This window comes from Nycticebus coucang, chromosome 7, assembly GCF_027406575.1.
Source record: "Nycticebus coucang isolate mNycCou1 chromosome 7, mNycCou1.pri, whole genome shotgun sequence".
Taxonomy (NCBI): Eukaryota; Metazoa; Chordata; class Mammalia; order Primates; family Lorisidae; genus Nycticebus; species Nycticebus coucang.
In genome coordinates, this window is record NC_069786.1 from 60,860,938 (window position 1) to 60,878,047 (window position 17,110).

Consider the following 17,110-nt stretch of genomic DNA (forward strand, 5'->3'; position numbering starts at 1 on the left):
ACAAAGGAGTAGTTCAATAAAGAATATATATGTAAATGTTCTTTTACATACATATTATATAGTTATACATTGAAAATAATAAAGATCAGTTCCCCCCAAAAGTTTTTTTTTTTTTTTTTTGGAGACAGAGTCTTACTATGTTGCCCTGGGTAGGGTGCTGTTGCATCACAGCTCACAGCAACGTCAAACTCTTGGGCTTCAGCAATTCTCTTGCCTCAGCCTCCCAAGTAGCTGGGACTACAGGTGTCTGCCACAATGCCTGGCTATTTTTTGTTGCAGTTGTCATTGTTGTTTAGCTGGCCCAGGCTAGGTTTGAACCCACCAGCCTCGATGTATGTGCTATGGGTACCAAGCCACCCCCCAGCCCCCCCCCCAAAAAAAAAAAAAACAGTTGAAAGCCAAATAGAACAAAAACTAAAATCTTTCAGAACCACTGAAATATCAGACTCTGTCACAGTCATCTATATGGTTAGGGAAAACAGCAAACTCCAAATCTGAATCAAATTTCAAGTGAAAAGGAGAAACTCCTATTTCTTTATGAAACATTTTTATACAAGATTTCAAAAAGTAACCAAATCTACACTGGATGACATCTTAATCTGTGTGACACAAAACACCAGCCAGGAAAGGCAACCACCTACATGTCACTGATGCTACTGCTGCCTCAGGTGTTCCAGGACACTCAGAGAAAGAGCTTTCCTCTGTCAGTTTGGGGGTGGAGCATTCTTCACCGAGGAGCCCAGAGCCAAGGGAGGCTTCTGTCAAAGAAGGAGAATCTGTGGAAATGGCACTTAAACAACAGAGTTAAGGCAAGAAGAGAGCACAAAGCACTTGGGAAGAAATCGGATTTGTTAGCTCACTATTATGCCTGTGTTAGATGAGAAGAGGTAGGATGGAAAATGAGAGGGGAACAGGTATTAAGCAGTGCTTCAACGGCACGCACACCTTTTCCTAACACTTCAGAATCTTCTAATTTTACTATATAGCTGTAGTTGCTAACATTAGTCAGTAAATTTCTTCGTGGAACAAAAGGATGTCATTGAAATCATTCCTCTTTATCTAACAGTAATATTTCCATCACAGAAGAGTGAAGAAGTCTTCTATGTGTAAGGTATGTTCAAATTCCACATCCCTAAAATATCATGTAAAGATGAAAGATTCAAAGAGCATTTGAGTGCTTCTAAATGTGCCCTATATTTGTGAATATTAATTACAAAAATTAGGTAGAGCCATAGTAAGCAATTTTCATCCTTATCAAATTATCCCAAGCAAAAGTACTAGCATAACCATATTCTATTTTGGTATGATATCACTAGTCTATAACACTCATTTATGTCTAACCTTAAGTCTAAAGATTAAGAAATTTTATCATACTCACTCTTATAACCGTTACTAAATAGCTATCGAGAACCTTGGCTAAAGTATTACGTAGAATTATTTTATATTTACTGGAATTTCAATCAAGAGCCAGACACTGCAATAGAAAATATTTTCATAGTAACAAACTTTTCTCATTAAGAGTAGGATAGTTCTTATGTTGAATTAATATCTAGAACAGTTACATAAAGAAGCTATGCTTACACCTCCATGTAAGTTTCCTTCTGCACATGCAGAAGAAAGGTGCATTCCTCACTAGGATGCGTCATTACTCTTGGGAAGGAGGTTAATAAATGTTAACCTGATATTGCATAAGGAAAACGGGGGACCAAACAGGGAAAGTATTCAAGGTGTAATTCCAGAACGAAAACTTTGCTCACTGCCAGTTTCATCGTCTAGTCCTGGTAGAGAGAGAAAGGAGAGAACTGGGAGATGGGGCCAAAGAACTTGTATCGCTTTCATAAACAGAGTATTACAATTGAACTTATTTCTCAAGTATCAGGAAGGTTCTCTTTTAGTGATCATGTAACATGGAATAAAGGTGCCATACCTGGGCTGGGTAGCCCCTCAGCAGAGTTTGCTTCTGAAACACTGTCCGGAGAAATTCCATCTACTTACAAAGAAAGAAATGATAGAACTTACAAAGCCACATTGGCAAATGAGTCAATTCCTTAACAGTCGGACTTATTTTTATAGTACAGAAGGAAATGAGCTCTAAGCTTGCTAGAAGCCATTTTACTATCCAGCTGTGAAACAACTTAAATACACTTTGATTCCTCTTCCTATGGGTAGTCAATCCTGAAATGGCAAGATCTTTCTGAATAAATTCAGAATAATGGACCTGTACAATTTTGCTGTTTTGTTATTTTGCATATTTTCAAAAGGCATCTGAGACAATGGGATTATTATTATTATTATTTTTGAGACAGGGCCTCAAGCTGTCACCCTGGGTAGAGTGCTGGTGCATCACAGCTCACAGCTCCAACTCCTGGGCTTAAGCGATTCTCTTGCCTCAGCCTCCCAAGTAACTGGGACCACAGGCGCCCACCACAACACCCAGCTATTTTTTGGTTGTAGTTGTCATTGTTGTTTGGCAGGTCCGGGCTGGATTTGAACCTGCCAGCTCTGGTGTATGTGGCTAGCACCTTAGCCACTTGAGCCACAAGCGCTGAGCCATACGGGATTATTTTAAAAACCTAGGTATGTATATTATTCTGTTATTACAAAATTAAAAAGTTATGACTTATAATCTGTATCATTTCTACTGTCTGTATTCAACAAAAACACCACAACACAAATTCAACGGGAAAAGCAACATTACCCATCACAGGACCGCTTTCCTCACTCTGATGTGGGGGGAGTTTAGAGGGTGGGGAAGGTGCTTTCCGCTTTGTCCTTCTCAAAGACGAATTCCCTGCAGATGTGCCCTTGAGCTGCAATGAGCCTGTTCTCACCATGCCTGCTCCATGGGGGCTCTATGGGAAAAAAAAAAAAAAAAAAAACCACCAAACACAACCCTATATTTAGAAATTAAAAGAAAACTTTAGGGAGACATTGAACTTTATGTCAAATACATCACATACCAAAATGGAGCATAATAGTCACTCATTAAAACCATTTATGGAACATTTGCTACATGTAAGAGCTGGCCTATGAGATGGATATTTAAAGAAAAATCATATAGACTCTCTCAAGAAACAGGCTAGGATGGGAGACTCATGTGCAAACAACTAGCTGTAATGTAGAGAACTCATAAGCAAAATAGTTAAAAACTAACTTTTAAAGAAAAATCTGGAAAAATTATTGGATATAAAATAAAACATTATTGGCACATTAGCAGCTGGCTTGGTGAATCTCTCTTTTTAGCACCAACGCATCAGTGAAAAACATTGCAAAAATCCACACATCTACCCAAGGCACAGTCCTTTGAACTCAACAATCACCAACAGCTACTGCTCTCACACACAGCAGGTGACTGTCAGCGGACTCTAAGGCAATCCTGCCTCCCCACACTAACCAGTGCCTTCTGGCCTATTGGCCCATCATCTTTGTTCTTTCTCTTTACAACAAAACCATTTGTAATAGTTGTTCACAGTTTGTGTCTCGAATTTCTTTTTCCTACTTGAACCCTTCCAGTTAATTTTTTTTCAGCCTTTGATCCATTAAAGTCATCAATCAAAGTCATCATGACTTTGACCATGAATAAATCAGTTGCTCACTTCTCAGAACTCATTTATGTGACCTGTTAGCAACATTAAACACAATTGACCACCCTCCTAAAATGTCTTCTTTTTCTTCCAGGATACCCATTTCTTACTCTCCAGCTATTGCTTTCCATGTCTGGTTTTCTTTTTTTCCCTCTATTGATAAACATTGCCCTGGCTCAGTCTTCCAGTCTTCCATTTCTGCTCACTCTCCTGGTGATCTCATCTATTCTCTTGTTTTTAAGTCTTATTTATATGCTGATGAATTCTAAATTTTTATCTCTATCCTGGACTTCTGTTCTGATCACCCCTTGCTGTCTAAGGCTATTTTAATTTAGCATGTCTACAACTGAATCCTGATAATCCCTCTTTACCACTCCCTTCAAAATCCTGTTCTCACTGTAGTCCCTGTCTCAGTAAAGAGCAGGTCACCTTTCCATGTGCCCCCATCTCCTCTCTCCCACCTCACAGAGTCCACCCCTTTGGCTTCTTTCTTACAGAACATCTAGCTAGACTTGAATCATCATCAAGAAGCTCCTAATTGGACCCTCTGCTTCCACATTGCTTCCTATGATCCTTTCTCACCATAGCAGCAAAAGGATCCTGTTACAATGTAAGTCAAATTTGGATGCATCAGTTAAAGACCCACTAATGGTTTCCTTTATCAGGCCATCGACTACCTGGCTCCTCGAGCTCTCTGACCACCTCCTTCCTTGATTGTGGAGGGGCTCAGCCACACAGGCCTTTTCATTGCTCCTGAAACATGTCAGGAGAGCTCTCACTTCAGGGCAGCCATCCTTGCTGTTCCATGTGCCTGGAATGTTCCTTCTTTTGATAACTCTAAGTCTTACTCCATGATTTTCTTCAGGTCATTCAAACTTCATCTTTTCAATGAACTAGTTCTTGACTCCCAACACTTCCTAGCTCCCTTCCTGGTTTTATTTTTATGATCAGCATTTAATAGCTCTCTAGCATTACTAGATAGTTGATTTACTTGCCTTGCTCATTATCTGCTTCCACTAGGGTTGACTATGAGGGTGGAGATCTTTTTCCCTTTCTATTTTTCTCACTGCTAGATCTCCAGAACAACGTTTGGCTCCCAGAAGTTTCTCATTATGTATTTGTGGAGTGAATGAAAATGAAGAATGATATACTACCCTTGCATATACTAATGATAGTGGGGGTGGGAGTCTTATTGAAACCAGTCCCAGTAAGGATTAACCTTAAAACTCAATAGTGCCCAGTGCTCAGGAACCGGTGCTTAGTCCAGCGCATAAACATTCATTGCATGTCTAAAAATCCCCCCCTCTATGTCAACCCAGGTTGCGTCATCATACCTTAAAGGATTTTAATAAAAGTTAAATATTTAACACTAGTTTGTTAAATCCTAGTGATGAATACATGGATGTGTAAATCTGAAATATTTCATAAGAAATTCAATGTGAAGAATTAAAATTAAAAAACAGTTCATAAATGTCTCCAGCTTTAACCAACAAGAGGAATTTCCTTTGGTCAAATTATAACATTATAAAAAAAAAAAAAAAAGGTCGAGGTTAAATTATTTTTAAGTCAAAAATGTTTACAAAGTGAGAAAACAGTGAGCTTTCTACTTACTGGGGGAAACTGCTTTGGCTAATCATTAGAAATAGTCAATTATTTACGTTAGTTAGCCGTCACTGATAAGTCTGCCTACCACTAATGAAAACTCAAACCTCTACCAGGAATGCACATCATCCAATTTTATGGTCTGTGGAAAGGGAAATACTGTAAGGAGAAACAGAATACACTAGTGAAAGTGGCAAGGTCAGGTTGAAAACCATGCCAGATAATTAATCCCCTAGAATTCACACCCTGATCAGAATTCACTGATTCAAAATGAAAGTAAATTTAGCTGAAGAAAATAGACTTGAATGGCATTCAATAGGTTTACTTCATGCTAACTCTGTAATAGTTATTAGATCACTTAATCATAGTTGAACTGTTAAGATACAGATAATTGAAATCGATGTATCCTGGATAAGAGTTAAATGAAAATATATAAATAGAAAAATTATAAATGGACTTAAGGTACAGAAACAATATGGCTTAACTTGAATAATGTTAAATATTTCTAATAGAAGGTTTTTAAAAAAAAATTTTACAAAGTCACTTAAAACATAGATTTGGGGTTATTTATAATACTATTTTCACAGGTAGGGATGCTGGGGTTAGTGGAGAAAATATAAATTATCCCTTGAAACTGTCTTAATATCCTCCCCTTTTTTCTCCCCTGTATTTCCCCCCATCATGAAATCCTTCTTATTTTTTTCCTTAAAGGAAAGCCTCAGCCTCATATCATATTTTTTCAACCTGGACATTTGCAGTTAATACTATGAAATAGTATAAAATATCTTAGAATTGACATCAGGCTTACCTAATTGACTATGAATTGTGTGCCAGTGACTGAACTTTGCATGTATCTAAGGTTCAAATTTTAAGTCTTAACTCCTGATGAAAGAATTTTTTTTTTCCGGACAGAGTTTCACTTTGTCCCCCTCAGTAACCAAGTGCCGTAGCATCACAGCTCACAGCAACTTCAAACTGCTCAGCTCAAGTGATCCTCCTGCCTCAGCCTCTCAAGTACCCTGTTTTCCCCAAAATAAGACATCCTCTGAAAATAAGACCTACTTATAGGAAAGATAAGACATCCTCTGAAAATAAGACCTGGCGCATCTTTGGGAGCACACCTTAAAATAAGACACTGTCTTATTCTCGGGGAAACAGGGTAGCTGGGACTACAGGTGCTCGCCACAACACCTGATTATTTTTAGAGATGAGGTCTTACTCTGGCTCAGGCTGGTCTTGAACTCCTGAGCTCAGGTAATCTACCTGCCTTAGCCTGACGAAAGAATCTTAAAATAATTTTATAGCTTAAATAATACATTTTATTAAGTGTCAAGATTATACATATAATTATTATACTATAATGAACGTAATATAGATGTATCCAGTATTGAACTTGCAAATCTGTGAAGGTAAGTTTCTTACTGCTTTCAAATGACAGTTTCAGGGTTGATTTGATGATATAACTAGCATAATCTTGCATGAGATACAAACAATACAGATACAGATGAGAAAAAAAAAGAAAATCATTGTAAATCCTAACAAACATAGGTTACCTCATAGAAGTCTTGAGTACAGAGTGGCTTACGTGTATACTTCCTACACACATAGGTACAACATGCTTCTGCAAGCACACGTGCACACTTTGGCTTATTTTGGATGAAAGCAGACAAATCAATTTCTTTGTTGTTAAGTTTTTTTTTTTTTAATCAAATGTGAGCAGGACAAGTTTATTTTTGATGCCTGTACTCCTAGCACACTGGGAGGCTGAGGTGGAAGGATTATTTGAGCCCAGGAGTTTGAGTTTGCTGTGAACTAGGCTGAGGCCCTGACACTTTAACTCAGGCAACAAAGCAAGATGGTGTCTAAAAAAAAAGAAAATCGCATCAAAGTGATGGGGGACCACATGGGGTCACAAACAATTACAAAAGAGAAGGGAGAAATAGGACAGTAGTATCAGGGACTGGAGCTTGAAAATCTACACTACATGGGCTGTCATTTGTGCAGCCAATTTTAACGCTGCTCCGATCAAACTGCTGAAATAGTACTATGAAAAGGAGCAATGAGATTAACGCTGGATTCAATTACAGATGTTCTAAATGTCACTACCACTAGGAGGTGGCACCTTTTTGATTACTAATCAAAATTAAAGCCCTTCAGAGGATTCTGAGTGTCCAAGCTCACCACTATATTTCTCTCAAAATCATCTACTTTAAAACATTATTCATCAGGTAACTTTTTTATCCTCTGGTTAACAAACTCCTTAACCTGATTCTGTCTTCACCATACTTCGAGTCTCCTATGCCTTTTCAGCGATGCCCCTCTATGTCGGCTTTTGTGTTACAAATGGAGTTCAGGAAGGAAAATGTCAGTTCTTCCACGTTATATTTTGCTTATGGTCCTTTTGGTTTCGGAAATCCTCAGAAGAGCAACACCAGGACTAGGCATCCCAGTACCTGGCTAATACTCATCAAAACCAAAAGTTCACATGCTAACGTACGTAATCCGTGAAAGGCCAACTTTAAAAGATAAAAAAAAAAAAAAATACAACTTTAAAATACTAGAGTTGGAAGAGACTTTGAGAAATTTAGTTATAAAATCTTATTCAACAGAGGAGAAAACAAAGCCACACAAAGTTTGATGAAGATGAAAAAAGAGGATAAAAGAAAAAATTACAACAACACAGAACATAATAGACCTATTAGCGGAAGCCAGGTCTATCCCTGGGCTTCCTCACCACAATGGACTTCCTTTCCAGCCCTTCTCCATGGAAACCAGGAGGGGGGCGAAAAACCAACATGGGTTTAAAAACCTGCGTTGGCCTCTGAAAGGCTTTTCCCTCACTCCTCCTGAGGGAATCTGTGCTTTCATTTTATCAACTCTAAAACATCGAGATAGCATAAAACCAAGTCTTAACCAGGTGTCATCTTTGCTTATCACAGTTTTTAAATTAAAAGTCCAAAAATAAAAAAAAATTTAAAAATCCTAAAACAAAACAAAATAAAATGAACAATTATGTCTTTATATTTTTAATTTATAAAAGTAACACATGATAAGGAGGACAAAAGAAATGTAAAGCATAAAGTGAAAATCACACATAATTCTAGACTTCAGAGATAAACATTGCAACTAATTTGATTTACATCTTCCAGGCATCCCTTCTAATAGATACATACAATGTCATTGGAGGGGTGTGTGTATTTTATTTAACCAGTCCTATGCTGATGACCATTCAGACTCTATTTTCTCTAATTTATATACTCTGCAGAAAACATCTTCACACATAGATCATTGTGCCCTTATTGGATTCTTTCCTTAGGAGGAATGCCTACAAGTTAAATCTCTGGATCAAATTACCTTTTAGAAAGGTTGCACAAACTCTGCATCCAAAAAGCGCACCAAGATTGAAGATTTGTATGTATAAATTAGATATTTTCTTTGTTAAGTGGATTGTCAGGTCACATGTTTTAGGGGTTTTGTTATCAATTGCTGTGTAACAAATTACAACAAGTAAAGCAACAACAACAACAACAACAACAAAAAGTCCAAAGATGGTGGCCTACCTCAGAAGTAATCTTGGATGAAAAAAGACAGGCTGAACCAGAAGAAAGCATAGCCCAGGATCAAGTTTAAAAGACAGGTAATGGCGGTAACCATGCTTCTCACATTGAGAGTAGAGAGAGGTGTTTCTAGGGACAGGCTAGATTACAAAACATCCACAGGTTAACTGAGTTTAGGGCCAAAACGAGAGCGAAATTTCAATCAAGGGAACAAAATGAGACCAATACAGTTCCTCCAGAAAAGGACTTGAGGTAGGCAGGGATTATCCAAGTGACTTTATAAGCTTATCACTGTAACTCCTGGAAAAGAGACCCACTTCCTCTCTGCCCTGGCCTCTGTTAACACAGAGAAGCAAGTATCCCCATGAGCTCTCAAATATCACAGAGGTAGAGAGAAGCTAAGTAAACCTCATACTACGTGGACTGGTAAAGGAAGCCTCCTCACACTGATTATTTTTAATGCTATTTTATTATTATAACTCAGTATGCTATTTCAGACAGGTACAACATTATGCATACTAATAGATAAAGAAGAGAAATCCACATTAATTTCACAAAAGGCTGACTGTTCTTTGAATAATATGTTTCTTTAAAGTTCAACAACGTTATAATGAAAAATAGTTTTTCATTTTTAGGTCAGAGGTAAAACTGATGGAAACCTAAAAAGCAATGGCTCAGAGGATTTTTATGAGGATTAAATGAATGGTGTTCTTAGAACCCTGTCCAGGACACTAATCAGCATTATGTAAGCAATCACCACTGCTTTGGTTATTGTGATTATGACTCTCTGAAAATCTGATGAAAACTACAATGACAAAGTACGTATTATATCTGGAATAGCCTTAAAAATGGAAGCAGATTAAATATTATACCGTACTAATACATTCCCTAACTGAATGAAGCCAGTCATATTTTTGGAAATACAGACAGCTGTATTCCGTATATCAAACTGCAAATGCCATGGTAACCACTGTTCCTAAGCAATTGTGGAAATAAGTGTATGGTCCACTTTCTATATAATAAATGTAAGAGGAAAGCGAAGGGGAAAATAAAATGCTATGTGATAACCTGGATAAAAATCTAAAAAGAGATACATTTCTTAAAGATTACAACTACATAAATACAACCTTAATATTAATCCTACGTGTTTTAAACAGAGTAATTAAGTAAAATAAGAATATATACCTGTTTATTTCAAAAATATGTGGTCATAAATCAACTTATCTGCTTGTAAACCATGTTATATAATAATGATAAAACTGAGTAAAAGGTGAACAATGTAAAATATTTTTTAAAAATTAAGTCAGTCGTTAAAAAACTAACACTCTGAGTATCAAATTTCACTTGCATAATGCTAGATGGCAAAACCTTTCCATTTCTCAATATCTGAGTGTCTGCAGCAGAATGCAAAATGAGACCAAAACAAATGTTCAATGAAGATTATTCCTGACCAAACCACAACCAGCATTCTAAAGAAATATTCTAAAGCAAATGATGGGCCAGGTGTGGGCTCACACCCACCCGTCATCATAACACTCTGGGAAGCAGAGGTGGGAGAATCACTTGATCTCAGGAGTTCAAGACCAGCCTGAATAAGAGTGAGACTCCGTCTCTATTAAAATTAGGAAAAAAAAAATCAGCCAGGCATTGTGTCAGGTGCCTGTAGTCCCAGCGATTCCAGAGGCTGAGCCAGAAGGATAACTTTAGCCCATGAGTTTGTGGATGCTGTGAGTTAGGCTGACCCCAGGACCCTTTAGCCTGAGGCAACAGCTTGAGTCTGTCTTTAAAAAAGAAAGAAAGAAAAAGGAAAGAATATACCGTGATCCATTGAAGCCAGGAGAAAAGGCTGCTTGCTGTTATATATACACAATTCCAAGCAGCAAAGCCACACCAAATGTACCAAATGAAAAATTCTCCAAAAAATTGTGTGAATTCTATAGGTTAAGATTACCCACAACTTCTTTTTAACACTTTTTCAAATATAAAATAGGCTTAAGAGAATAATTTGTCAATAACATCAGGACATTTGACCCCACTGACTTTATTAATTGTGTTCTTCAGATACGGTATGGTCTGCAGATATGGTTCAGAAACTGGCTTTGTGAATGCAGTTTATCCCAGAATTCTAAGTAGCTTTCAAATTTAAGCCAATGTCATTGCATTTCTGATTTCCTGCTTTACAAATGATAATCTTATTGTAAAGAACTATGTATCAACACATTTTATATCGTAATGCATGTAATATGGCTCATGTGAATAACAGAATGAGATGATTATTATATATCTTATTTCACAAGTAGTATTTCAAATCCTTAGGCAGCATCATAGTCACAAAATGTTCAAAAAGTACCCTCTGCAAACTGCCAGAGATTTTCTAATAGGAAGTTTTCTTTTCTGAATGAACATTTTCATGGAAGACCACATATTCACTATTATAGGGAAAGTGACATTGGCTTGAAATCACATGAAAGAGTACAGAGAAATTTAGGAACTTGAAAAGGATACTACAGCAATGATAGTGAAATATTCATTTTTTAAAATTTACTCTTTAGATGGAGAAAATAATGTTAGATGCAGAAATATTCCTAAAAAGGTTAAGTTATTTCACTAATTTGGCTGTTTATTGAATCTTCTTTTGAAATGGTACAATCAGCAGTCAAAATTAGCTCAGCAAATCAACAGCCTTTGAACTGAATATGTGTATTCTCAGTGTAAGCTTCAAAATCATTATCCAAATGCCTTAAATTGTCAGTATTGAGAAACATCTTAGAGCAATGAGGCAAATAATCAAATGTAGACAGCCAAGTATCGTAAAATAGTATAGTTCACAAAGTTTTCTCCAAGCTGTAGATAGACTGACTTCTCAGTAAACCTTGACTAAAGCAAACACAGTGTCAGTGGCTACTTAAAAAAAACACCCAAATGAAGGAAAAGCTCAAAATGAATAAAACTGCTAATTATAAATAACTTTGCCATGCATTAATATTTTTGGTCTCTTTGCCCACATGAAATAAGCATTTTCTATTTCTAATATGATATAATTATTTCTATTATTTTCTTTTTGGTTTATTAAAGGATGCTTTGAGGGGAAGAAACAGAAAAATCAGAAAGCTATACTTCTGTTAAACAGCGCACCCTTGTGGTTTATGCTGCATCCTAAACAAATAAAAAAAAAATCACAGGATAAAACTTTATCCAAAATTTCTTCATGTAACTAGAACTGATTTGGTTATATATTTTTTTTCCCTTCCAGTTTGATTTTTCCTGACATGTTGGTACTTTCAATCACTAAATATAGTGACTTTTTAAAATTTCAAACTCAAAACTAAATTGTTAAAATGGATGTATTTTTAGTGATAATAACTACCTTTGACTTTAAATTTAAAACAAGCAATAAATTAAAATTCACCTATAAATTTATATTATTTAGTTGAATTTCCTGAATTTCTAAATTTGTTATAAACAATTTCAAAGGTCACATATATTTATATGCATTATGTAATATGTAGCATGTTTTAATTATTGATGATTCAACTTTTCAACATAACCTTACCAAAATTCTGACTTTTCTGTAAAATCTTAAGAAAAATACACCTAAAATTATGTGGTTTTATAACTACAAAAGGAAATATAAACATATTTAAGTTACCTAGGAACTTCTGAAAATTAACCAGATATACAAATGAAATACTAAAATATTATGATATAAATATGACAGACATTTTCATTATATATACTACATGAAAACTGTGGTTAATAGTTACTTATCAATTCCCTTGAACACTAACTATGTTGTAGAATTTTGTTGGGGAACACAATTCCTGTCCTCTGAGGAGAGGAAAAACACAAAAATTAAATAAAGCTACAAAGCTTAAACAATAATATAACCCTAATTTATCTTTAGAGGATTAGGCAAATAAATCATATTATATCTATCAACATAATATTATGCAACCATTAAAAAGGGGAAGCCTTTTATACAGTGATAAGGATATCCAAATCAAATCATTCCGCTCCAAAAAGTGAGGTATTGCAATATATATAGTATATGAACACCTAGCAAAAAATAGTATGTACCATGAATATTGGCTTATACACACATATATTATCTCTGGAAAGATGTAGGTGGGATCATTCCATTCCAAAAAGGTAGGAAGCAAGATTTTGCATTAACCACAATGAATCAAGTCTTCTGGCTTTAGTTAGAAACATCCTAAAAATGATGAGGAATTAACTTTTAAAAGTAAAAGTGTGGTTAGTTTGTAGAGTAACTTGAAGGCCCCCCAAAATCACAGACAGCTCTCCAAAGTTTCCGTATTGGGAAGTGATAATTAAAAATATAAGGGCGGTGCCTGTGGCTCAGTGAGTAGGGCGCCGGCCCCATATACCGAGGGTGGCGGGTTCAAACCCAGCCCCGGCCAAACTGCAACAAAAAAATAGCCGGGCGTTGTGGTGGGCACCTGTAGTCCCAGCTGCTCGGGAGGCTGAGGCAAGAGAATCACGTAAGCCCAAGAGCTGGAGGTTGCTGTGAGCCGTGTGACGCCACGGCACTCTACTGAGGGTGGTACAATGAGACTCTGTCTCTACAAAAAACAAACAAACAAAAAAAAACCCCACAAAAAATATAAATGTCACAATAAGAGTAACTGCCCTAGATTTCTTTAGGAATAACTTAGCATAAGGAATGAAAGACCTTATGAAGAAAGACTGGACAAAGTACTGGTCTCTAATTAAAAGTGAGAAAAAAAAGACATCAAAGATAATCTTGCGCTTTAAAAAAAAATAGTTTGATCTTAAAATCTGCTGTAGTTTAGGTAGTGATGAGGCCACAGGTGATTCCAACTGCAACTGGAAGAATATTGGTATTAGAAACACAAAGTTGATGTATCAGGGTCCTGGGGCTGCCTCCAATGACTGGGTGGTTTCTCCAATGACAGAAATTTATTCTTCCACAGTTTCTGAAAGCCAGAAGTCTGAATCAAGGTGTCAGCAGGACCTCCTCCTTTTGAAAATCTTAGGGGAAAATCCTCCCCTGTCTCTTTCCATCTTTTTGTGGCTCCCGGCATTCCTCAGCTCTGGCATCATGAGGTCAACCTCAGACTTTACCTTCTGCGTCACTGTGCCCATGTGTGTCTTCTCTCCTAATCTTATCATCTCATCTTTAGATCCTTACCTTCATTACATCTGAAAAAACTCTATTTCTAAATAAGGTCACACTCACAGGTCTGAGGGGTTAGAACTAGGACACATCTTCTAGGGCAAGAGACACTATTCAAACCACTATAGGGGAGAACCTTTAGCCCATGAACTCAAAAAAGAATAGATGTCTTTGAAAGAGGGCAGTAAATACTGGCTGAGAACCAAGGATTCAGTATCTTCAGATTTAGAAAATAGGTAAAGGAAGTAGTGGCAAAGGAAAAAAAAAAAAACAAACAAAACATGAAGAGGGTAGAGACATAAGAAAAGTATTAAGACCAAGGAAAAAGGAAAATCAAGACCCAGGAGTGATTATTCACATCAACATGGCCAGGAAGTTAAGGGAATGAAGTGCTGGGATGCCTAGGAAGGGATGAACTCATGTATGTACATGCACACACACATACATACAAACAGACCCACGGCTAAACCATTAAGAATTTTTGTAATGAATAAATAAAAAAATGCTTCTTCATCTTCTCTAGAGAAAAACAAATAATTCTTGGTCCTACTGAACAATACATCAAAGAACCAGATGTCCAGATCAAAAGAAAAAAATAATTAGAAAATTGTATAAAGATGTGTGATTTGCCAAAGGCAACATACTTTTACAAAACATTACTTAACATGAGGGCACCCAGTGGTCACAGAGCAGAGGGTGAGAAATCAAAAGAAATAGCTTTGATGAGGTCACTGCTAGCACAGCCCAGAATTTTAGACTATTAGAAAGACAACATAGACCCCCTGAGGATCCAGGCACAAAGTAAGTTTACTGGAAAGGATTGGATAGGGACAGCTGGTATATAGACTTGTGAGCGGGGCTAAGATTCATTTCTATATTAAAAAAAGGATAGACTTTCATAGCTACACAGTAGTATAATAATTTATACTCTTAAGATGTAGTTTTATGGTAATTAAAAATATAAAACAATCCTGAAAATACTACTCTTTACTATGAAGAAAGTAAAGGAGCTCCAAGTACAAAATGAAATCTTAGGGACCTAGACTTGCTCCTGCTTATCTCACTAAGTTTCAATCTATTTCTTGTTCTTGCCACATTCCTGTATCTCTGAACAGGGTTTTTTTACATAACAGATGCACACCCGCACACACTGTAAGACTGAACTTAAGGATCACCTCTCCTGTGAAGCTTCACCCAACTACCAAACAGTTACCCTGGAAAACTTTGTCAGTAAATGAGCCTTTCATTTAACAACAAATCTTTGTTTAGATTAATAGATTATTAATCTTAATAAGATAGCTTCATAGATGATTTCCAAACAACTACTGAGATTAAGTATTTCTAAAACTCATTTCTATGTAGTTTTTGAGTTGCTATTTACTTTCTAAGGGTACATGATCATTTATAAACTAAATTCAAAAATATGGTTAATTTTTTTCTAAATTAAGGAAGTAAGTGGGCTGGGTGTGGTGGCTCAAGCCTGTAATCCTAGCACTCTGGGAGCCCAAGGCCAGTGGATTGCTTGAGCTCAGGAGTCTGAGACAAGTTTAAGCAGAAGAGAGACCTTGTTTCTACCAAAAATAGAAAAATTAGCTTGGCATGGTGGTGCACACCTGTAGTCCTACCTACTCGGGAGGCTGAGGCAAACAGGATTGCTTGAGACCAAGAGCTTAAGGTTGCTGTAAGCTATGATGATACCCTTCCAGGGTGACAGAGTGAGACACTGTCTCAAAAAAAAAAAAAAAAAGTTATGGAGGCGAAGCACCAGGGGTGGAGACAAGTTGGCTGACTGAAGCCAGCTTTCCACAGAGGCTCCCATCCAGAAGGAGGGATGGAAATTTGAAGGACAGAAATTTAGCAAGTAACCTGGTGGATTAGAGCCGTACCAAGAAAGAAGGTTGAAGAATGCACATCAACCCCGCTGAGGCGAGCTGTGACGCCAAGGATACAAACAAAAGGTACAAAATTCATCACCAAGTGGACGGGAGTCCCCTCCCCCATGAAAATGGCTCGGAGTGCCCCACAAACAAACGAGCAGAGTTCAAAGGTCCTCCCACTACACACCGCGGGAGAGACCCTCTAAAAACTGGACCTACCTCCCTTAGGTAGTTCTCCTGTCAGGCATAAAACTGTATAAAACTGTATATATTCTCTACCTGCAACTCCAAGCTCCCAGCACTCCCCTACACTCCCACTCTGAGGTCTGGAGGCCTGTCCCCCAGGAGTCCGGATTCCTGGGTGATTCCTTGAGGGGTGTTGGCAGGGCCTAAACTGCACCTGGTCAGTGCTGACTCCGCGGCATGGGAGTGAGGAGAGGACAATCGGCTGAGAGGGAACCACACCGGAGTGGTGGTACCCTGTGGCACAGAGCAGCAGCCGTCTTTTGGCAACAACAGGGCTCACTCCCGGATAGTCCAAAGCCACAACTCCTGTTTCCCTGAGCAACCAGAGGAGGCCGGGCATCTACTCAGGTGGCAACCACCACTGACCAGATCTGGGACGGAAACGCAGGCCCCGTGAGTAAAGGGTTTGCCTGAGGTGGTACTGGCCGGGATGGAGCGCGGGGACTAGAAACGCACGTGCAGAGCTGGGAAGTTCCCAGGGCAGGGCTGACCCGGAGGACAGCTTTACTGAGCCTAAGATGCACCCAGCCCTCAGGGGATCATCAGCCTATAGACAAAGGAAGATAGGAGGCTAGAACTGACAGATAACCGAATACAAACCTGCAGGAGCAAAGACAGGGCCTGAGGTGCAGTCTCTGGGAACTCAAAACAGCTTCTCTTCTGCAGGGGAATTTAGCAGGGACATAAACAAATTTCCACAAAGTTGTTCTGTTCTGTTCTGTCAGTAACATCAATCAGAGGCGGGGCTGGAATTGAGTGAACACCCCCATCCTCCATCAAGCGCCTGAGATTGTTAGGCCTCACCTCCCCCTGCTAGATAGAGGCAGAGTGCAGCAGCCTGACTGAGCAGAAATAGATTTCCTTGTGATTCAGGCAGGTACAACCCCCTGGAGTATCTGTTCACTACAGGCAACTGGGTCATAGCCGTGCTGGGCTATCAGTGACTGGGGTATGACAGAGGTGCAAGGTGGAGAAGGAGGCATCAACCTTCCCAGACTAATCTATTTGCTGGGGGGGGGTCCTCCTGACTCCACCTGAGCAAGCCATATCAGAGTAGTCAACAAACCCCTGCGATCCAGTTGCCAG

At 38.1% G+C, this 17,110-nt stretch overlaps 1 protein-coding gene across 10 annotated transcripts in view; it reads right to left on the minus strand.

Moving 5' to 3' along the window:
* COBLL1 (cordon-bleu WH2 repeat protein like 1) overlaps nt 1-17,110 on the minus strand; it is a 196,347-nt gene that overhangs the window by 21,244 nt on the left and 157,993 nt on the right. For 9 of the 10 annotated variants that reach the window (XM_053596894.1, XM_053596902.1, XM_053596899.1 and 6 more), the window contains 3 exons: nt 2,699-2,852; nt 1,928-1,990; nt 642-758 (listed from right to left, as the gene is read on the minus strand). In XM_053596894.1, coding sequence (XP_053452869.1) covers nt 642-758; nt 1,928-1,990; nt 2,699-2,852 — 334 coding nt within the window. The remainder of the gene's footprint in view (nt 1-641; nt 759-1,927; nt 1,991-2,698; nt 2,853-17,110) is intronic. The other variant, XM_053596895.1, reaches the window with a different exon arrangement.